Source organism: Leguminivora glycinivorella, chromosome 3 (genome assembly GCF_023078275.1).
Source record: "Leguminivora glycinivorella isolate SPB_JAAS2020 chromosome 3, LegGlyc_1.1, whole genome shotgun sequence".
NCBI classification, from domain to species: domain Eukaryota; kingdom Metazoa; phylum Arthropoda; class Insecta; order Lepidoptera; family Tortricidae; genus Leguminivora; species Leguminivora glycinivorella.
Window position 1 is genome coordinate 15,021,901 of NC_062973.1, and position 23,680 is coordinate 15,045,580.

The 23,680-nt window shown below is 38.7% G+C and overlaps 1 protein-coding gene across 11 annotated transcripts in view; it reads right to left on the reverse strand.

The window, feature by feature from the left end:
• Positions 1-23,422, reverse strand: part of LOC125224908 — a 151,469-nt gene extending 128,047 nt beyond the window's left edge. For 3 of the 11 annotated variants that reach the window (XM_048128417.1, XM_048128420.1, XM_048128414.1), the window contains exon 1: positions 22,272-22,568. In XM_048128417.1, the coding sequence (XP_047984374.1) occupies positions 22,272-22,379 (108 nt within the window). In that variant the 5' untranslated portion in view covers positions 22,380-22,568. Of the gene's footprint in view, positions 1-22,271; positions 22,584-23,405 lie in introns of those variants that run through there. The other 8 variants (XM_048128425.1, XM_048128424.1, XM_048128423.1 and 5 more) reach the window with 5 other exon arrangements.
• Positions 23,423-23,680: the final 258 nt, after the last annotated feature.

The following is a 23,680-nucleotide window of genomic DNA, read 5'->3' on the forward strand; positions in this document are numbered from 1 at the left end:
CTATACGTTTAATGTATGCAGGAGTGCTTATACCGTACTGTAGGGTCTGTAGAACGTTTAGTATTCACCCAAGCTTTCACCTTAATCAAGGAAGATGATCTTGCAGAGGCTTTACGACTACGAGCTAGTTGTACAAGTAAGTACCTATTACTGTATTACCATAGATTGTGGAAACCCCTATCTATATGTGACTGATAGTCAGCTGGTAAACTTTTATTGTCAAAGCGGACCCCAGGCTCCCATGAGCCGTGGCAAATGCCGGGATAACGCAAGGAGAATGATGAGTCAGCTGATACACAAAGGCACAAACATATAGGCACCTAACTTTTGTAAAAAATACTATTACTGGAGAGAAAAGCGGTACAGTCACCGGCATAAATAAGTGATGATTTATGTACCTGGGGCCCGTTTCTCGAAAGGTACAAGCCTTGTATTACAAGTGCGCGAACTGTCAAATCGTATGGGTTTCCATGGAAACATACTTGTAATACAAGACTTGTACCTTTCGAGAAATGGGCCCCAGGGCCCGTTTCTCGAAAGGTACAAGCCTTGTGCGTGAACTGTCAAATTGTATGGGTTGTCATGGAAACACACTTGTAATACAAGGCTTGTACCTTTTGAGAAACGGGCTTTTAATCGTTTGACAATTTCGTATGACATTTCAAACAAGACGTTATTAAACAAGGTACAGAAATCATCTCATATTTAATTATGCCGGTGACTGTACCACGGTACCTACTGATTGAAGAAGAGTACACTATCCGTAGGTACCTATAGTAATATGCTTCAAGAGCTTACATGATGACAAAAGGTTATTTAGATCCTATATCTTTTCCTATTTAAGTATAATTATATCTGTTACGTGTTTAGATTAGATTTCGTACCTTTTTCGTTTCTCTCAAATAAGGACTGTGTTAAAAACCTTTTACTTTTCAACAACCAGTTGCAACACAACTATGGCCCGATTGTATAAAACTAAAGGATTTAATTTGACGACTGACAGAACAGTTTTTTAGTCGAATAGCCACAGTTTTTAATTTATTGATGATGATGACGCTATAAGACTTTGCTAATGAAATTGACGGATACATAGGTTTGCAACGACGTCTCCGCAATATAGGTATATATAACAGTAACAATATTATATAACAGTAGTATATAAGAGTAGGTGTGCGGTTGACATCCAAACCTCACCTTTGGGAAAACTCTGTACGTATCTCGATTCTCAATAGAACAATCGACATATAACTTAATGTCAAGTCGGAAGGAGGAAACAAAGTTGCAATGTAGTCGAGTTTTGTTTTGCTCCAAACAATGCGAGACACGGAGATGCAAGTGTCTCACCGAGGCATTTAGATTCGAGTGAAAGTCTTCCAAATGTTTCCTGTTGTAAACTAATTCAAATATTCATGTCAGATCTATTTTTAATGTCAGGAATATGGAAACCGATTCTAGTTCCTCAGAAGTCATTGGCTATTATTGGCATTTGGCACAAAAAAGAAACACCTACGTACGTACTAGCACTGCCTACCTACAAAACGTATATTATCATGACAATCATGATGAGTTGATGACTATATGATAATATGAGAGATCTAGCAGGGCTGCAGAAGCAGTAGTTTTTATTGTATAGGTACGATATTGACTTTTACCGCCTTTTACCAACGTGTATGCGAAAAGTAGTCTTGTTGTCTATTCTAGAGTTCGTTAAGAACTCGTTCTAAAATAGGTACCTACCTATATAAACTACAATTATTTATGATGTTTAATAGCGAGACTAAATATGACTGCACCAAGTAGCTCATTTTAGTAAGACGATTTTCCTGTCCAAGCCAACTGACCAGCGGAGACGTGGGACAAATGGTAGTAAATGACATCACGACCGCACGATTGCCCCAGCTCGTGAGCCTGGACGTCATTCGGAGAAAATCGTATCTATAAATTCTCCTCAACAGCTATCCCTTTTAATACGTAAGATGAACGAAAGAGACCGTTAGCGAAGAACATCGTGAGCACTGGAAGCTCTACAATTGACACAAACGAGTAAATAGCACGTAGTCTCGATAAAATTATTGTTTGTCTTCGAGTTAACGGTGTTAAAGCGCTGGTGCAATTGCTATGATGGTTTATTGCAAGAGAAGAAACACTAAGTACCTACACTGCTGTGAGTGTGCCAGTTTAATCAGTTCTGAGTATACTTTGGTAACCGCTATAGACCAGGTACCCTGCTTATAAGTGTAATAGTATACCAGCATATGACCTAATAATGACGTTATTTCAATCGAAGTACCTTATAAGAGTGGCTCTCAATAGCTTCCTTATTCATGTCATATATTTAAGTCTATTAAGATCGATGGTAAGTGATATAAAAGCAGGTTTTGCATTCCTTTTATTTCGAAACAACTTCCAGTATCGCTTATTCGGAGATTACATAAAATACTGATTCCATTTTGGGACTTCACCGAATGGTTTGGCCCGCAGTTGATTACGAAAAAGAACGTAATCGATAAACAGGAAAGTAGTCCTACAGTAGGCCTAGCACATGATGGCCGCGGGAGTATGTCGCCGCGAGATAGACTACCTGTCCTTATGTCATTAATACAATTAGACAAAGACGTGTCATCTATCTCGCGGCGACATACTCCCGCGGCCATCATGTGCTAGGCCTACTGAAGGGTTAACTTACCTTACATCTACTCACTGAACTAAAAAATATATGATAAATTACCGACGTTAGAAATGATAAGAAAACATTCACGATCACTAAGCTAGCTAAGAGTTTCATCTTACCTTTCATACTCGAACTTCTTCCAAGCCTTTCAGTACACAATGAACGATGTTACCGATGCGAAACTTTCCCTCCCGTAATGGATCAATTTACCTTTGTGTCCATGTAGGCAATGTTGGTTTAAAATAAGATCTGTACGTGTTTTACTTTCACGCGGAATGTAACAGGAGACTTCGGGCAATCCGCGAATCATTTGTTTGCGGTCGACATGCATCGGTGCATTGGGTTCAAGTTACATATTTTAAAACAAAGAGAAATTAACAAACAAACAGTACATTTCACTTGTTTAATGAATGGGTATTTATTTACACAATAATTTACAAACATCGAACACCTTTAAATTACAAATATTGACTAAATAATAAATTAATAAAAAAGTCAAACAACCTACTCCGCATCGTTCCTGATGCAAAAGTGTCCATCACACTTGCCGCGTTTCCACGCTGAATCGCGAATATCGCGATGGACAACCTCTGCGCCAAGAACGACCCGGAGCGGGGGTTGAGAAACTTGAGACCCCTCTCCTGCAAGCGATGCCCCAGCTCCCTGAGAGGAAAGTTTTTGCCTTCTTTTTTAATTGCATTCCGCTTGTCAGTGTCTAGCTGCAGAAACGAATTAAATGAAAAGATCAAAGGAAATACATATTTAATATGTTAAGAAAATGATGCAAAACCTATAATAAGGTAGTCATCACCCATAGATACTACGTCCTAGGTTTTTCTAATTTGCCACCTAAATCTAGCCAGAAAATTCTTACTTAAATTTGCTACTGAACGTTTTGGAGTGAGGATACTAACATCAGTTTGTATTGTAATTACATTTAATAATATTTTATTATGTATATATTTAGGTGTCCGTGCCTTCGCTTGAACCACTAATGAGATTAACACCTTCATAACTCGGCCCTAATCGAGTGAATTCCTCGACTAGTAGCGCCATCTGGCGCGCCAGTCAAGTACTAGTGTCGCCCGGTTACCAGCGCTCGGCTGCTTTTTCCTCAGTACGCTTTTGTAACTCGGCCGAGCAACACGTTTACAAAAGCAAGTCTTAAAAAGTTCGAGAAATTTAAAACATCGAAAAGATTATGATTACTTCTAACTTTGTGATATTCCGCTCGGTGCCTTTGGCCCAGCGACGAGACGCAGTGACCTCCTGTAGGCACCGTCATAAGTACGCGGATACATATGCCTCACTCACGTGAGACAGACATGGCGTCGTCCCGTGAGACGACAGACATCGCCCGTCCTGTGAGACGACAGACGTCGTCCTGTGAGACGACAGACGTCGTCCCATGAGACAACAGACGTCGTCCTGTGAGACGACACACGTCGTCCCGTGAGACGAAAGATGTCGTCCCGTAAGACGATAGACGTTGTCCTGTGAGACGACATACGTCGTCCTGTGAGACGACAGATGTCGTCCCGTGAGACAACAGACGTCGTCCCGTGAGACGAAAGACGTCGTCCCGTGAGACGACAGGCGTCGTCCTGTGAGACGACAGGCGTCGTCCCGTGAGACGACATGACGTCGTCCAGTGAGATGACATGGCGTAGTCCCGTGAGACGACAAGCGTCGTCCCGTGAGACGACTGGTATCGTCCCGTTAGACGACATGGCGTCGTGCCGTGACACGACAGGCGTCGTCCAATGAGACGACATTGCATTGTCCCGCGAGACGACAGGGTTGTTCCTGTGTGGTTGCATGGAGACGATGAAGAAAATTGACAGCGATGGGACGCAGTGTAATCCTATGCACCGTCATAAAGAATATAAGGGACAAATGCTACGCTCACGTAAGACGAGACAGAGCGACGTCCCGTGAGACGACATAGGTTCGTCCCTTGAAAAGTCATAGCTTCGTCTCGTGAGGTGACAGGACACGAGAGATGTCTTGAAACGACAGATGAGGTCCCATTAGATAACCTGGCCTATGAAAAGATAGGGCCCACGATCCGATAGGGCATCGCCTCGTGATATGACAAAGGAGATCATTCATTGTGCAGACATGATTCGTCATTAGAGACAACATGAGTAAAGTTGTGCTGTGCGAAAAAGTACACTGTCATATAAATTGAGAAGCGTCGCCCCGTAAAAGATTAAACTTTGCAGCGACTTGGAATTTGGATTTCGTTGCCCTATGCGATGATTTACGACATCCTGTGAGAACCCATTGGGCTATTTCATGCTATGCACTAATTCACCTTTCGTGTCATGAGACGAGCGTTATGATCACGAGGCAAAATGTTGTATTTGTACTCGAATCTCAATGAGATTATGTCGCTTTAACATCTACTTTACGGTAATTAGCACAACTCTTAACTAAACATACTTTGTATAAGGTATTTCTAAACATATGTACTTCGTAGAAGGTCTTTCGAATCAGAACCACAGCGTACGTGTTAACCTGAGACATACACAATTACACAGTTTAGTCATTGTCTTATTAGACAAAAATCATCACGTGATGGGTTCCCATAAGTGGGGTCGTTTTAGACAGGTAAAGTGAACGACATCGGCGTCGTCTCAATTGAATGATTGTGAGGAATGTCCAAATTTCTCTCACTCGTAAATATCTGAATGGCCATAATGATGACGAATGTGTGATCCAATTACTGTAAAGCAACGCCGTTATTGCCAACCTAATTTGTCATGTCAACTTTTAGAATGCTCGTCATGATAGAGGTTTATTAGCAGGTTTGACGTTGTGAAAATCCACTTCCACATCTAAAAACGTGTGGGTGGAGCTTCGGTAGCAATTAACTAGCACTTTGTTGCCAGATACTAAGCGAATTAAGAAATATACATAATAGTGATGCTAAACAGAATGAAAAACCACTTTATATTACAAAGCCCTTCTTGACCAATCAGAAAGGGAGAGGGGGCGGCGAAATTACCAATGGGAAAAAGAAAATCCATTAATTTATGCCACTGTTTTATGCTATTCCTCGAGTGCAGATTCTTTTAAATGAATGATTAGAGCTCTAGTCTCATCAGCTCACGGGCGTCAATAATTGACGCATGGTCTTGGGTCTTGATACGGACTTTAGAAATGCAGAAAAACCACTCAGGTACTTAGCAAATGTTGACTATTAGCTACAAAATAACTTACCGCAAAGGAAAATTCTTGTACTAGGCTCATTACTCTGTGAAACCTGGATATTCGTCTGTATTTCAGCAAACTTATAGCTGTCCGGCTGAAACTTCCAGTCGGACTAATGGCGGATAATGTTCCAGTATATGTTGTTCAGTATACCGAACTGACAAAAGTATTACTTCTGTAACAATCGACCCAGTAGAGACTTCTGAACCAATTCATTTAGAAATAAAAAGCTACAGCTCGGAAAGTTTTCTAAGTACGATATATACATATATGTACTACAAATTGACCTCAAACTGCCGTTAATCGACCAACGGTTAGAATACTCAATCATGCATTATTACTAACGTTAGCTAGACCAAGGTTACAGACAATCCTTGAAGAGGTTAATACAAAGACAACAAACTCGTACCGGAAATCTGACTCCCAAATATATACGACATTTTGTGGATAGTTTGGCAAAATGACTTAAAGGATATGTTATTTAGTACAATAGCATTTTAGTATGCCTTGTTGCATTGTTACTCAGGACGGACTCTCGTCGTAAAAGGATTTGTCGGTTGCCCAGTTCGATGGCGTAATGTTACGGATCCTATGTTTCTATAAATAACTAACGAATTAGATTAAAGAGACGACCGAACAATATTCTCAAACTATTTACAGCGAAGAACTATGGCTTACATCTCTTGACCGAAGTAAATGGAGTTGGTCCTAAACTTTAAACAACTACACAAAACAAAGCAAGAAACCGTGTAGGTAAATTGTATTCAAAGTGCTTATTTGTTGTATGAGTATGATATATCGAAAACACTTTAAGCTCATTAAAACCAATAGGGCAATACATTTTCCGAGAGAAGCCGATTTTCACAATTTGCTAAGGCACTCTTATGGATAAAATGTTGAAAAGTAGTCACTGAATGTGGAGGCCTGTTTCTGAAATAATAAATTAAACGGAAATTGAAGGATGAATCTCTTTCGATTTTTGACCACAGTTTCCTCTTACAAATAAAGAGGCGCTCGCATCCTAAAATTATCGCCCGCTACTGCGGTATTACTAACAGAAAGTTCCCGTTTATTACATTTGACAAATGTTTTCTGAATAGGTTTCTGGGGCCTAGAGAGAGATTAACAGAAGTTGTATATTTACAATTAACTTTTGGAACTCCATTAGCGCGTTGTAGGATCGATACACATTTCCGCAGTTGCTTAATAAGCGCCATTTATTAAAATTTTGCGGCGCGACTATTTGTCAGTAACAGAGGAGACGCCACAACTTATTCAAAAACGGTTCGTAAGGTCAGAGGACGAGTCCCAGTCCCAATTGAATTTAGTGTAAGGAACTAGAAATATGATGTTTATAACATTACTGTGCTTATGACTTAATTTAGAAGACTTCGGACTCCTAATATACCTGACATACAAGAATTTGTTAGGACACTCATAAAAGGGAGCGCAGATTCTAGGCAAAATGGGTTTCTAGTGGTAACAGAAAACTTAAAATTATTGCCGTTTAAATAGATATTGATGAACTATATTTATCAGAAGTAAGGTCTTGAAACCTAAATGAAAAATAAAAGCTCAGCGCTTAAGGTACGATATTTTGACCTATTGGTCTCGAATGACAGGCAAGTGTAAATACCATTGTCATCGTCCGTGGCGATACATGCTACAGCCGTGCGTACGTACGACTTTTAAGAAAATTCTAATTATATGCCATACGATAAATAAATAATTGTCATCTCGATATAATTGTAGAATCAGGTATTACCCTACATAACAGTTGCATCTTGTTTATGGGAAGTCCCGCTGCATATGGATTTTGGGAAATAAGCAAGAATACAGTAAATATTAACCCGTATGTTTATGTGTATACATCAGTTTATAAAGAACGTGAGACATTTATATTATTCGCACAAAAGAGCAATATAGAATATATTGCTTTGCAATTTGGTGATAAATTACGAAAGTTCTGAAAAGAAAACTATTTACTATTTTAAGCTGATGACTGAATTTTAATTATAAATGGGTAATCGTACATCATTAACCCTTATTTGAAGAGTTATCTGTCGTCTTACGTTCTTATTAGAATATCGAAATGGACTAAAGAGCCATAAGTCGTAATGTTTTAGAATTACTAGCTCACGAATCGTACAATTTTCCCTTTATAAATTCGGCTAGTCAGCACATAAGTCATAAAAATGATAAGCCTAAAAATTCAAACACAAATTAAATATTTCAAATATCGAAAAAAGCATACTAGCTAGACATAGTAAAAGACTAAATAAAGTTGACGAGTACAGTGTAGAGAGGATTCCCGCATTAACATTCATGTATATTCATGGAAGTATCAAAGTCAATTTAATTAGAAATAATTGCCTTCATTTGACCTTCGCCTAAGTATGTGTGACTCATTAGATCATTGATTCGTTTCAATCGCTTGTATCCCAAAGCTTTTTGCTCAGTTGACCCATTTTAATTTAATAGGAAAAATTTGCATAGTTTCCGTTCTCGTAAAGACTTTGAGTAGGAGCTTACCTTTTATTATATGGATCCTTAGCTAATCATGGCCATGGTATTGTCAATTCAGTCAGAAGCCGAAAATGTATTATCATCTTATTTGCCGTTTTGCTACCAGTCCAGCAGTAACGCATACATTATCGTGATGTGGGTATACATTACAAATTAACATATGATAGCGTGCAATTTCTCCCAACTCAAGCGTCCATTTCAATTGTTTTGACAAATGTATATTTCATATACAGAATTCATATCACATTATGCAATGGGAAACGTTGACATTTGGCAGTGGGCTATGTAAGACAATGTTTAAGCTATGTCAATATTGCTTATTACTCTGTATACTAACAATAATATGTGCATATTCGGAGATACATAACTTATGGTACAGTAATCAATTTACATGAAAAATAAAAATTTCAACATAATGTCATAATGCTCATGGCAGTGCTATGATATAATTTTTTTTTTATATTTTATTAAATAAATTGAAATTGAAATTGAAATAATTGTGTATTATAGTTACATGATATAATTATAGTTATCTTAAGCAGAAGAAGACTAGTATCTTGGTGAATTTATAAGACAAAAAACATGTATATGATCTTCTTCTGACTAGGGACTGTTGTAAGGGAAACGTGAGACAAATTTTGCCGACGTTGATGTAACACCCATTGATGAAGGGAAGCTCTTCAGAGTTTGGGTTGCTACAAATATTTTCTCACAAAAATTTTATTGAAATAACAGGTTTTATTTCCGTAAATATTATAATACCGATCTATTAATTACTGGCTTCCTGTCGGTTTTATGTTATACATAAATTAAGTGATTCACCACCATCATAGAGTCATAATGGATAACTGTGATGTGCTGTCAGTTTCAACTCATGAAACCTTAGTGGCTAAATTTTGAAACTTCCCTTTGTATACCTTCCTATTTCTTATTATGAAATTTCTGTATAAATAAAGTATATCAGTCACAGTACGCCCTAACCAGCGCCGGCAGAGGTTTAAACACGTCTCATTAGTGGTTCAAGCGAAGGCACGGACACCTAAATAGAACCGTTTTTCCCCCGAAGGGTAAAAACGGATATTTAGGTTCCTGCCGAAGCTTGAACCACCCTTAAGGGCCTTGCCGGCTAAAGGTACTGAGGAAAAAGCAGCCGAGCGCTGGTAACCGGGCGACACTAGTACTTGACTGGCGCGCCAGATGGCGCTACTAGTCGAGGAATTCACTCGATTAGGGCCGAGTTATGAAGGTGTTAATCTCATTAGTGGTTCAAGCTTCGGCAGGAACCTAAATATCCGTTTTTTACCCTTCGGGGGAAAAACGGTTCTATTTTTACCCATAGGGATATTATACAATATCTACACAGTGACTCCACGCGCATACATGTACATACATATTTATGTAGGTACCTTACCGATTGCAAAGTATTTAGGTGTATTCAGTCGCCGCAAGCTATGCAAGCGTCAATCGCGATTATGATGCACAGACACGAACCACACATAAACGAAGGACCTAGTGGAAATAATGTCTCATTCGAAAGGTGATACGCGCGAAGAACCACATAAACTCGCGATTTCATTTCATTTGCATTAATGTGTGTTACATATGTAGTCATTATTAACTAAGATTTAGAATAGAAATCACTTAGCAGTTCATGAATCTATTTTTAGCTTTGTATATTGTAGGTACGTAGGTTAGGTAATAGGTAGGTTTTATCGTAAAGTTATCTCACGTAAAACGTAGAGCGTTGTATATAATCCTACTTAATTGTAAGACGCATCTAGACGAATTTCACTTGTTTAATTAATGATTGATTGTTGTTTTTATTACCATTCTTATTTCTTACCAAATTCTTGCTCAATAGAAAAGTTAAATGAGTTATTTTCACAAATTAGCCACTACGTTTAGACGGAGCATCGGATCGGAAAGTCTGAGTCCATAACACGATGGTGAAAACGTAATTACTATGTAATACCATCACTTGTCATGGATAATTATTCGTAATGGTATACCACACGACCCTGAACGGGGATAAACCTTACGATTCTTTGAAAGTTCTGTTAGAATACTGACGTTTGCTTTTTATTTGAGTCAGGGAGTCAGCGCCCTTTTATCTCTTGTATCGTTTATGGTTAGGGTCATTGTTCATGACACATCGTAGTCACGAAGTGAATATTTTCGTCAAGGGTTTATCCCCCGCATTGTATAACAGCCTGCCCAGTGAAATGCGAGTATGACAGCCAGATCAAACGACCAATACCTGGATAGATTTCATAAACATTTCTGGACTTAATTGATTTCTTTTTTATGGCACACCATAAAAACTTACTGACTGACTGACGGCACAGTGTAAAGTTCTCCTCGTACCTATGCAACTGATAATTATAACATGATTGTATATACAAATAGAAGGGAGAAAACTATCCTTATTCACACCTCTTATACCGCCTCTAAGGAAGTGAAGTTGGACCACCATAGTCAGGCCTTCGATCACGCACTGTTATTCCTAACAACAGCTTTTATACATGCTGGGGACGACTTAACTCCAGACCACAACGTTTTAAGGATAGATAACGTGGTCAGTGCCCTCTATTGTTCGACCGCAGTGTTATAAAGCAGTTAATTGAAGCCCAGGCACAAGAGATATCGCATTGAGCCATCTGATGCAGCCAGTACTCACTTCTATAATTTCCGCAAAGGTATTGGGCGCCAGTGTAACGTGACGCCCAGATCCATTAACAACTCTAGGTACGCAGAGAGCGTACGTATACTGGCTGATATGAATTTTGATTCGTTGGTTCTCGGCAAGTCGCAGGAATGATACTACAGAGCCTCCATTCATCCCGAGTCACGCCTCGCGGCTTTGGAAATAGATGAATGCCTGTTTTTTGTAATTACCTCCGAGCACGGAGATATGATCGGATTTGAAATGCTTCGATGAAGCGTCATGTTTATGGTAAAATGGAAGTGCTGTTCTGTTGTTATTACTTTAAGATCTTTGTCTACATGTAATCTTTGCTTTGTCTTTCATTAAATCAGGCTTATATCGAGTTTCTTTAGCAATTTTGCGTTGTTACTAGGTACATTATTAACATGATGGCTATTTATGGTAAAATCTAGAGCGGATGAGCTTATTAATTACGTCTTTTAATGTATTAATTAAAAGACTATAAATTATGAGTAAATAGGTAACTTAACTGTTAATTTAAGCATAGGCCATTACAAGGAGCTTTGACAAGGACTTTAGGATCTTGATTAAACCAGTTCACATAACTTTCTTTAATTTAGAAAACGTATAGTTTTCGAAACAGTTAGGCATGATATCGAGATAGAACTCACGTAATATCTGGCGAAACGTTCCGCCGATTGTCCGGTGAGGTTATCGAACTGGAATATATTAATGTTAATGCCCAACACCCGGAATACGGATGCGGCTTCTGTCTGGACTTTTAAACAAAAGCTTCAAAGTTGAAAAAAAGTACTTAGTTTCTAATGAAGAAAGGTCGTGGCATTTAGACGATAAAGACATAATTGAGGTACGCATAATTAGAAGGTTTAATTGGGATCTAAAATTACGTGCTTTTTAATTGTGGCTCGAGTCGTCTGTCGGCGATTAAAAAGTCTAACGATTAGAAAACCCAAGGGAACGGTTACCTTCTGATTAAATAGAGTTACACCACTTGCAGCAAAGATCGAATAGCAATCAATCTTACTCGTCGACAGGTTAATAATGTACACTCGTATGTAGGTACCTAATGTTGTCGGCTGATTGAAAATTTTCTGTTGTTTTGACAGTTGTCACATCAAAACAATACATAAGTAGGTAGACCTATCCTACTGTTATACCTTGTACTTTTGGCACTTGAAAAAAGTGTAAACAAACCTGAGCTGTCAAATTTGAGGGTTGTTTATTAGGTAACGTTTGGTTCCTGAATTTTTTTCTCTATTTAAAAATAATTGAGCTCACTACTATTTTCCATTTCATTCCACTAACATGTAATTTCGTTTAATTTGACGAAACGTATACACCTTCACGAATACAAACATATCGTCATTACATTTAATGAATATTATTATTTTCTTCAGGGAATCATCAACCAAAAAGTACCTAATTTTGCAGAGGTTTAAAACTCATGGTTGCATTTTAATCTGGGTGTAACTCCGGTTTCACATTATCCGATCCGATATCGGATGTCGGAAGGATTTCGATGGAAAAATCCAAGATGGCGCCTGTAATGTATGGGATATCGGTCCTACATCCGATATCGGATCGGATAATGTGAAAACGCACTAACTCTACTAAAATATAAAGGTAGTACTGCCGTCCTATCACTAGAACCCCTCTAAGCTGCATATTACCAGTTTTCATTTGGATAAATATTCTTAAATAGGAAAGAATTCCCCATCGACTGGTCTTGGAATCATATTTTTATCATTTTTAGTTACCGAGATACAGAGTCGACATACCTCGCTAAGTGCACTATTTTATAACCCTTTTCAATAGTATAAAACCGCAAACCCACATTTGTCTTCTATAACTTATATTAAAGCGCTTAGCAGTTGTTTATCTTCATAGTTTTATCACACGATACATAACTATAACAACGTTACTTGACATAAGCTTCATAAATTCCCATTAAAGCCGTTTAATTGCGTTATTACATTTTATAACATTCACTTTTTTAAATAAAATACTACGCTTAAATACGGCTAAAGTCCTTTAACCGTGTATTTAAAGACTTTCACTGTAATTTCAGTTACAAATACATCACTAAAACCAAGTTACTACGCTTTACGGTGAATTTATTACTAAAAAATATTCATAATGCCACACTGAAACAGGACAAACCAGCAAAGCTACGCTAAAACCCCGCTAGTTGTAAAAGTATACCTTCCAATCCAAAGTTATTGCGCCAGTCCGACAGTCGGCCGAGCGGCTCGCGCGCAGAAGGTTGTGCGAAGGCTGTAGTGACCGGTGAATGAACATTTTCTCCTTAAAATGTTAAGAAACCGAAGACCAGGTAAGTGTTAAATATCTTTTTTTTAAGGTTTTTTTCAAGCACAACTTGCGTTTTGCTAACGTATTATCACACGTTTGCCGCGACAAGTAAATACCTAACTCATAAGTTATTCGATCAAGTTATCCAGTTAAAACTATTGTGTACAAATAAAGCGTAAACAAAAAAGTCAAGAAATTACATTGTACCATCCTATTGCTATGTAGGCATTGCCATAGCCACATACATTTTGTAAGCATTTATTTACCTTACAATGTTTTAGTACCTATGTAGGTATGGATTACTTGCGCAACATTATATTACCGTCAAGCTGATTTAATAATGCAGTCAAAAATCAAATTAATTAATGTTATTTCTTTTAGGCTTGTTACGAACTTCAGGATACAAACGATAACAGAGATCTGCGAATAAAATGAATACCGAAAAACCGACCACAAGTCATCACACCAGCAGTAAGTTTAATAAATGTAGAACAGAAGGGGATTGCTCAACTCGATCTTTACCAAGGAACATTCTATCGTTGTGTATTGTTTCAAGAATTTTTGAGATTGATACCTCAGAATTCTTTGCCTAACTTAGCCACGTCGAACGTTTCTGCTTTAATTTTCAATGCTGAGGAAAATACATCAATTTTAAAACTCCCTTTTACTGGTCCAAGCTAAAACCGTTGCTGAAGATCATCGAATTTGGGTTTATCCTTCGTTGTAACAAAATCGAACAACGTTTACTTCTTTAATCATTCGTAAAATGCTTCTCATCTTGATATAAGGAAAGAAGGTTTTTGACTATTCCGTCGCAGACGCATTGAAACTACAAGTGATGACTCGAAAGAAGAAGAACTCTATACCTAGCATGTAAAAATTGTAAAATGACAACATATGTATCATCCAAAATGAAGCTTTATCTTGATTTATCCGCTCCAATTCATACAAACAACAGACTTAAATTTAACCTAGTTAATACAATTTTAAGCAATGATGCACCTGATTTTACCAGAAATTGATCTCTATATTGATTCTAGTTTAAAGAAAAAAAAAACATGTATGATATATAAGTATTCTGCTGTACCAATTCATTCAGACCCTTCAAATCCAGAAGTTTTACATACAGAAAAGGAGGACTGACCTACACATAAGTACATATAACCATTTATCGATGTAGAACCACCGTCGATATAGAGCACTACACTCGTAATATTAATATTAATAATACAACTGTCGAAAACCAAACGCACAAAAAAAGAAAAATACATTTTAAGAAGAACGGAATCAAGCGGAAAGAGAGAAAATTATTATGTCAAACAATCCTAAATGTATTTTGAATTTTTGAAGTATAAAATAAATAAAGATTGCTATTTTCACTTGCTTGGCGAATAATAAATGAAATCCGTGTTTCTTTTTGTAAGAACTGCCAATGTCAACCGTTTTTAACCTTATATAACATTATTTTAATAGTGTATTATAGTAATAATACGAATAACTTTGGATATCCAAGAGCGACACCTTTCGCCGTGTCGGTATAGCAAATTGATTTGTTGCAATGTAAAAAGCGAATTTTATTGTTTCATATTAATGTTATGTTAGTTTTCACTAATGTTAGAATATTATATTAAGTTTAAATATGTTGATTTGTAATATAACTTATAACGTGGTTTTTTATGCATGCAAATAAATGGTTACAATATCATACAGTTGTATGTCATTCATTTAACAAATTGAATTGCTCTTGAAACTTAGTGCAGGTACTGCAGGTAAACGGGACATTGCTAAAATGATAAACTCCTTTTAAAAAGAATGACAATGCTAAAACCTAGTAATCGTCGCTGGTTTGTCATATAGAGGGCTTTTAGATTAGAAATGCATACAAATTATTTCGATGTAAGTAGTCATTGCATAGCTTAAAAACGGTTACAGCATTTTTTTAGAGCATATACGATAGTATAAAATTGTTTAGTGTCTTTGCGGTTATTAAGCTATGTTTTTAGATTATTATGCAATGCTCAGTTACGATTACTATAAACACGTAAAGTTACTTTGCCGTTATTAAGCCATGTTTTATGTATTATTCAATCCTAAAACACGGCTAAAGTATACTTAACCGTGTTTTAACAGTAAAATCATACATATTTTAGGAATTATTTGCATAACTTAAACACAAAATGGCGAATTTCTAATAAATTAAGCAATATTTAATTAAATTGATTTTAAATAATGTTAGCGTGAATTTAGTTTTAATTTAAGAATAAAAGAAATCTGGACTAAATCGACACATTTCCTAGAGATATGGGTTTTTATGTTTTTTGCCCATATCTCAAAACTATCATTTGTGGGTTAGATGGGTTTTAGTGATAGGACGGCAGTATTCGAAAACAGATAGCAAAATCGCATTTTATCCACAAGGGGGCAAAAGTAATTTCATACACATTTTAACTCCTTGTCTTAATCTGGCTGCTAGATTTTACCTATAAATGATGATTTTGAATCATAAATATTGAATAAATTGTTGGATTTGATTTATTTTGATGTTTTATAGTCGTATTTTGTTCGTGTTGGTGTGGTGAAAAATGTTGTTTTTCACTCGTGCCTTGATACCCTCGCAACGCTCAAGATTCCACTTTTTGAGCCACTCGCTACGCTCGCGGTTCAATATTGGAATCTTTCGCTTGCTCAGGTATCAATATTGGCACGTGCGGTTAAACAACTACTTTGCCCCCTTGTAAAACAAATAACTATTCACGTTTCCTATTAATAGGAATAAGAATTTTATAATTATAAAATTCACAAACTAACGAATGCTACGATCAGCCGTTGACAGTCATATATGTACCTAGTGCGATACTTTTTAACCCCCGACGCTAGCATAGTCTTCTCTGCTACGGATAGATGCGATATAAAGTCTCCTTAAATAGGGCTGGTGCATGCCCCACCCGGGGCCAGCTAAGATCTTGAAGACATTTAAAAAGCGGAAAGCGTTTTCTACGAAAAACGACGGGGTGTTATAATTTTGACGTGTCTGTCTGTCTGTCTGTCTGTCTGTCTGTGTGTGTGTGTCTGTCTGTGGCATCGTAGCTCCCGAACGGATGAACCGATTTAGATTTAGTTTTTTTGTCTGAAAGCTGAGTTAGTCGGGAGTGTTCTTAGCCACGTTTCATGAAAATTGGTCCACTATGTCGCGGTCGGGGGTTTTTTCAAAATTTTTAAGAAAACAATTTAATTTACCACAGTGGTCCTTTTACTTGACTAGGGAACTAGAGGGGGAGGGGAGGGGGAGTGTGTAGGGGACTCATTAAGAGCTAGGTTGACTATGATAACCGCGAACGCTCCGGCTGTGGAATGAGTTTCCTGCCGAGGTATTCCTGATGAACTACATTATTGGGTTCTTCAAAAAAGGAGCGTACAAGTTTCTAATGGGTCGGCAACGCGCATGTGACATCCCTTGAGTGCATTTACATTTATTTCATAAATGAGATAATATTTATTTACAAAAAGATAGTTACAAATATTACAAATCTTATACTTTTAAACGAGCAATTCTTGTATATTTATTTATTTATTTATTTATTTATATATTTATTTACACTGACGATCTCGGAAACCGCTCTAACGATTTCGCAGAAATTTGTTATGTGGGGGTTTTTGGGGGTGAAAAATCGGTCTAACTTATCCTTAGGTCCCGGAAAACGCGAATTTTCGAGTTTTCATGCGTTTTTCTTCGCGCGCCATCTCGTGTGCAGTAGTTGTACTGTTAAGACAGAATTCTTTCGGTCGATGTAAGTACTATTTATTGCAAACACTAGATGGCGACACAGGTCAAGGCTAAAACGAATAGAAAATACACTATTTGAGTTTTTGTGGCGAAATGCCCGCCATCTCGTGTGGAGTAGTTGTGTTGTTAAGGCTGAGAATTCTTTCGCTCGATGTAGGTACTTTTGCAGTATGACTATCGGACTTAATGATATGAGCGACAGGGCTAGGGCGTACCCCGCAGGCGACGCGCAGGGGCAGCACCCGGCTCCTGTGGGAAGTGGACTAGGGTTGTCGCATTTAACGGTGCGGATGCGACGTAAGAAGCTAGCCCGGAGAGAGAGGCATGTCAGAGTGAGGTTTGCTAGTTGGAACTTAGGTACGATGACTGGAAGAGCGAGAGAGTTAGTGGACGTTTTGAAAAGGCGAGGAGTGAATGTAGCGTGTCTGCAAGAAACGAAATGGAAGGGAAATAGAGCAAGAGAGATTGGTGAGGGATATAAGTTTTACTATTGTGGCAGTGACGGAAAGCGGAATGGGGTGGGAATTGTGCTGGATTGTGAAATGAAAGAGCGAGTGACGGAAGTGAATAGAATACATGATAGAATGATTGTTGTAAAATTGATGATTGAGAATAAGCCTGTGAATATTGTGAGTGTGTATGCTCCGCAGGCAGGTTGTGATGAGAGTGTGAAAGTGAGGTTTTGGGAGGAATTTGATAGTATGATAATGGGAATACCAGATAGTGAAGAGATTTATATTGGTGGTGATTTTAATGGACATGTAGGAAGAGTGAATGATGGGTACGAAAGAGTACACGGTGGGTGGGGGTATGGAATGCGGAACAGCGAGGGGGAAACCCTTCTACAAGCGGCAGTTGCATTTGATCTGGCTGTACTAAACACGTGGTTCCAAAAACGTGACCAACATCTTATCACTTATAAAAGTGGTAACCACGCTACACAGATTGATTATTTCCTGATAAGACGGAACAGAATCAACTGTGTTAAAAACTGCAAAGTGCTGCCAGGCGAAGATTTGGTGTCCCAGCACCGAATTCTGCTAGCTGACGTTAGTATTGCTGTTCGCCCCAACAAGAACAAGGTTTGTCCCCCGCCCAAAATAAAGTGGCATCTATTGCAAAAGAATGAGTATGCTAGTGAATTTAGGGAGCAAGTAGTGACCAAAATGTTAGAGATGGGTGAAATGGAAGGAATGAGTGCGAATGAATGTTGGTTAGTAATGGCTGGCTATATTAGAAGTGTGGCAAAGAATGTATTTGGGGAAACAAAAGGGAAGCGTATGATAGATAAAGAAGTATGGTGGTGGAATGAAAGTGTTCAAGAAGTGTTAAGAGAAAAGAAAAAGGCGTTTAAAGAATGGCAGATGGTTGAGGATGAGAATGAAACATTAAAAGAAAGTAAGAAAGAGGTGTATAAAGAATGTAAGAAAAGAGCCAAGAGGACAGTTGCAATTTGTAGGGCGGAGGCGCAGGACAATCTGTACCGGTCTTTGGAAAGACCTGAAGGTCAGAAACGGCTTTACCAAATTGCAAGGGCTCGAGAAAGGAATGGAAGAGATATTTCGCATGTTAAATGTATAAAAGATGATTCTGGGAAGATTCTGACTGATGATGAAAGCATAAAAGAACGATGGAAGAAATATTTTGAAAAGTTGATGAATGAAGAAAATGAATGGAATGGTGTGCTTGAAAATCCGCCATTGAATCTGGGCCTTGTTAGGGAGATTAGTGTGGAAGAAGTGAAAATGGCTGTAAGAAATATGAAGAATGGAAAAGCCGTGGGCCCGGATGGAATACCAGTTGAAGTATGGAAGTTGTTGAGTGCGGATGGATGGAAATGGCTGAGTGTATTCTTCGGTAAGTTGTTGCATGAGGAACGCATACCTGACGAGTGGTGCAGTAGTACGCTGGTACCAATATTTAAAAACAAAGGAGACGTCCAAAATTGCAATAATTATCGAGGAATAAAGCTCATGTCACATACCATGAAGGTCTGGGAGAGGATAATAGAGAGAAGAATGAGAGAAGAGTGTGAAATAACGCAAAATCAATTCGGATTTATGCCCGGTCGAGGTACGACAGATGCCATTTTCGCCTTACGCCAACTGTGCGAAAAGTACAGGCGCGCACATAAAAATCTGCACATGGTTTTTGTCGACCTGGAAAAGGCTTACGATCGGGTTCCCCGTGAGGTTTTGTGGTGGGCCTTGAAAGAGAAAGGTATGCCTGGGAAGTATGTAGAGCTAATCCGTGCTATGTACAGATCGTCTTGTACGCGTGTTCGATCCGCTGCTGGAACTACTGACAGCATCGGTGTGGCTGTGGGTTTGCACCAGGGCTCGGCATTGAGCCCATACCTCTTCGTGCTTATAATGGATGCTCTGACGTCGGACATGCAGGAAGAGGCACCCTGGTGCATGCTCTTTGCCGACGACATCGTGCTTGTCGGAGAAGAGGGACTCGAGGTACAAGGCAGGTTAGCGAAGTGGCAACAGAGGCTGGAAAATGTTGGCTTGAAGATCAGTAGTTCCAAAACAGAGTATCTTTACTGTGACTTCGGCGGTCTTTCCGCCCCTGTTGCCATGACAACTAGACGGCGAAATATTGCCTACCTGCTCGGATTTCAAGTACCTGGGTTCCCTCATTCAGGGAGATGGCGAGATCGACAGAGCAGTTCAGCACAGGATTAATGCAGGATGGATGAAATGGCGACAGGTTACAGGCACAACCTGTGATCCCCGAATGCCTCTCAGGCTGAAGGGGAAAATTTATAAATCAGTTATCCGACCTGTCGTCCTGTATGGAAGTGAGTGCTGGGCCACCAAGACGAATGATGAGAGAAGACTGCATGTGAATGAAATGAGAATGTTGCGATGGATGTGTGGTGTGACAAGACTGGATAGGATTCGGAATGAGTATATAAGAGGAAGCCTGAAAGTAGCGCCAGTGACAGAGAAATTGAGAGGAAGTAGATTAGCATGGTATGGGCATGTAATGCGGAGGGATGAAAGCAATGTTATAAAACGAGTGGTTAATATGAAAGTGGATGGATACAATGGTAGTGGAAGGCCTAAGAAAAGATGGATGGAATGTGCAACGATATGAGAGTGAAAGGTATTATTAGTATGGAAATGACGGCTGATAGAGAGAAATGGAGGAAGATGATCTGCTGCGCCGACCCCAAATAATGGGAAAAGGGCAAGGGAATGATGATGATGATGATGTAGGTACTATTCATTTTTGAACTAGATGGCGACATACGTATCAGAAGAGCGATCAACAAAACGTATCAGGGAAATTTATGAAGTGGAAATTTATGGAAGGATTGGGTAGGGCTGCGCCATCATTTAAGCCAAAGAAGTTTTTGAACGTGTTAAATTTGTATCGCGTACCCCGGATACACATGCTTGTAGCACGGATTATTGAAATTGTTGAGTTGCAGACGTCCATAGGTTACGGTGACCGCTTTCCATCAGGCGGGCCGTATACCTGATTGCCACCGACGTGGTATAAAAAAAAATAACGACCTCCTAGTTTGAAATACCTAACCTAATCACAAAATTAAAATATTGAAAAAACCCCCGACCGCGACATAGTGGACCGATTTTCATGAAACATGGCTAAAACACTCCCGACTAACTCCGCTTTCAGACAAAAAAACTAAATCTAAATCGGTTCATCCGTTCGGGAACTACGATGCCACAGACAGACACACACAGACAGACAAACAGACATACAGACAGACACGTCAAACTTATAACACCCCGTCGTTTTTGCGTCGGGCGTTAAAAAAGTAAATTATATTTTAATTAGTGTTTATAATCAAAAGGATTCATGCTTAGTGCACAGACAGGAGATGGCTTCAAGCATAATCGTAGGCGGCTAATGAGCTAGCCAGAGCAGGTTTTGTAAAGCTATCCTGTTTTTTTAAACGATACCCATAAAATGAATCATTCAAACACTGTAAAAAACAACGCAACGGAAATCAGGTTTCATTAGTCATTGATGAAACTTTATGTCAAGCTGCATAATGAGATACTATTAGATACTTACTACCTACTATCACTTTTTGGTAGTATAACGAATTGTAACGAAATTATTCTTGTCTAAGAGGGACAAAAATAATAATGTAATTATAATATAACTAACAAAGGATAAATTGAAATAGATATCATACACGAAAGAAAAAACGGCAAGGCCCACTGGTGGCCGAGCCGGGAATCGAACCCGGGTCTTCAGCTTACGCGGCTAACGTCTTTACCACTAGACCACACGCCCGCCAACGTTTTTTCTTTCGTGTATGATATCTATTTCAATTTATAATTTATATATAGTAGTGTGACTACTTGAAAAAAGAACAAATCAAAAACTATTCAATAAAATAATTTGATTTGTTTCCTAGTTGTAACAAAGGATAATTTTGTTTTCATTTCTAGATATGACGTTGTACATCCCATTTTCACCATACAGATGTAGTGCGAACAGGTGCTCAGTCTCAGTACAAGACGTACTGTCACTGTCTGAACTAGCATGACAAATGCGAACGTTTCCGTAAGAATACGAAGGAAAAGCTTTTCGTACTACATCAGCAGGCCTAGCACATGATGGCCGCGAGAGTATGTCGCCGCGAGATAGACTACCTGTCCTTATGTCATTAATACAATTAGACAAAGACGTGTCATCTATCTCGCGGCGACATACTCCCGCGGCCATCATGTGCTAGGCCTACTGTACCTGTGTGGTGTTGTAAACTAATTACCTCGGGCACTATGAAATCTTTTTTTTTGACAGAGCCGACAGAGGATGCAATAAGCTTCAAATTTTAAGAAACTAACGGCTCCTCTTTTTCACCCTTTATCACGGACTTCTGCGCAACCCGCTAGTCGCTACAATATGAGTTTGAGTAGGTACCCTTTTTGGCGTACCCCTGCCCTGCCACGCTAACAACCATAGTTGCGAGAGCTTTCAAAATGGCCTTCGGATATAAGAGCGACAGTACGGGATAAGACAAGTTAGTGTCCGTATTACCCGAAATCCTTTTTGAAATCCCAGAGGATGTACCAGAATAAACTGCTTACCTTCCAACCCTGTCGGTACCCGCTGATGCTGCTGGCCAGGCTCTCGGCATCATAGTGACGCGAGAACGAGTAAGGGCCCGGATTGCTCCGGGACACGCATTGCCCCATATGCCCACTTGCCCATGCAACGACACCGAACTAGTCACATCACTTCACTGTACACTGGCTTAAAATTAAACTGTCATGAATAAAAACAACTATATCAAGTTTTGACTTTATGATATCTTTAAGTAAGGTAAAAAATATACCAGTGCTTGACAGTGTCCCAGTAGATATCAATTTCAATCATAATTGTGTCGCTTCAAACTCTGGTAAATCCATTCTGTTATAAGGTTCATTATTCTCCAGATTAAGTAGGTAGCAGTGGCGGGGCGTCGATACAACTCGATTCCCTATGGGTTCCCTAAAATTCTCCAGTATCTGTAGAAGTTCATACAAAACAGATCCCGAAAACCCCTCCGGCTTTATCAACGAAAATTTTCACGCCACGCCACTGGTAGGTAGGTATAATTTTTTTTTAAACCAACTTCAGTGCAGAATGGATTTACCCGAGTTGGAAGTTAAGCAATACAATTAAATGACAATAAATGTGACAGAAAGGAGTTTTCTATTAATACTGGTACTTTTATTACCTTATCTGAAAGCATTACATTACCTAACTTTTAAACATTTTAAAAGTAGGATTAGGTATGTTCTTTTCAAAATGCAACAAAGCCAACTGCATAAATAATTGACTTAGGTACATAAATATGTAAATGTTAACAGTCATTCAAAACTGATGAGGTCATTCTGTGACAATGAAACAGTTGGTATTTAGATCATATTGATACGAACCTATATTTAATTTAAGTTAGAAGGCCATTAAAAAGTTTTGGCGCGCTTTTGTCTAGCGCAGTCTGTGGCATAACTCTTTATGATTAATGATGACATAATATACGGGTATTAAAATCTTCAAGTGCACAGGTTTTGTTTAACAACAAAAGCGTTCTCATGGAGAATATCTATAAAAAAAACTGAAACCTATTTTTTATGCAAAAAAAAATCTAAAAACTTAAGTAAAAAGTGATGGAAAGGACAAAAGCTTCTTATGAGAAAAAACAGTAATAACAGTCCTGTAAGTGTGTAAACAAATACCTATTAATGTCATTCAATAAAACAAATCCACATGTAATGAACGCACTCGCTCTTCAGTCTTCACAGATCACATGGAATGGAACAGAGTTCGGACCGTGTCTCGCAGAGGCGCGTTGAGCGCGCTGCGCCCGGCGTGCGACTGGCTGCGCCGGCGCATGGCCTGCCTCACAAGCCTCCAAACAACATATAATTCAACACCTCTCACTATCTCTTACTAACATAAGCAAATAAAGAAAGACATCATTATGTATCCGGCTCGAAGGACCATAAACTGT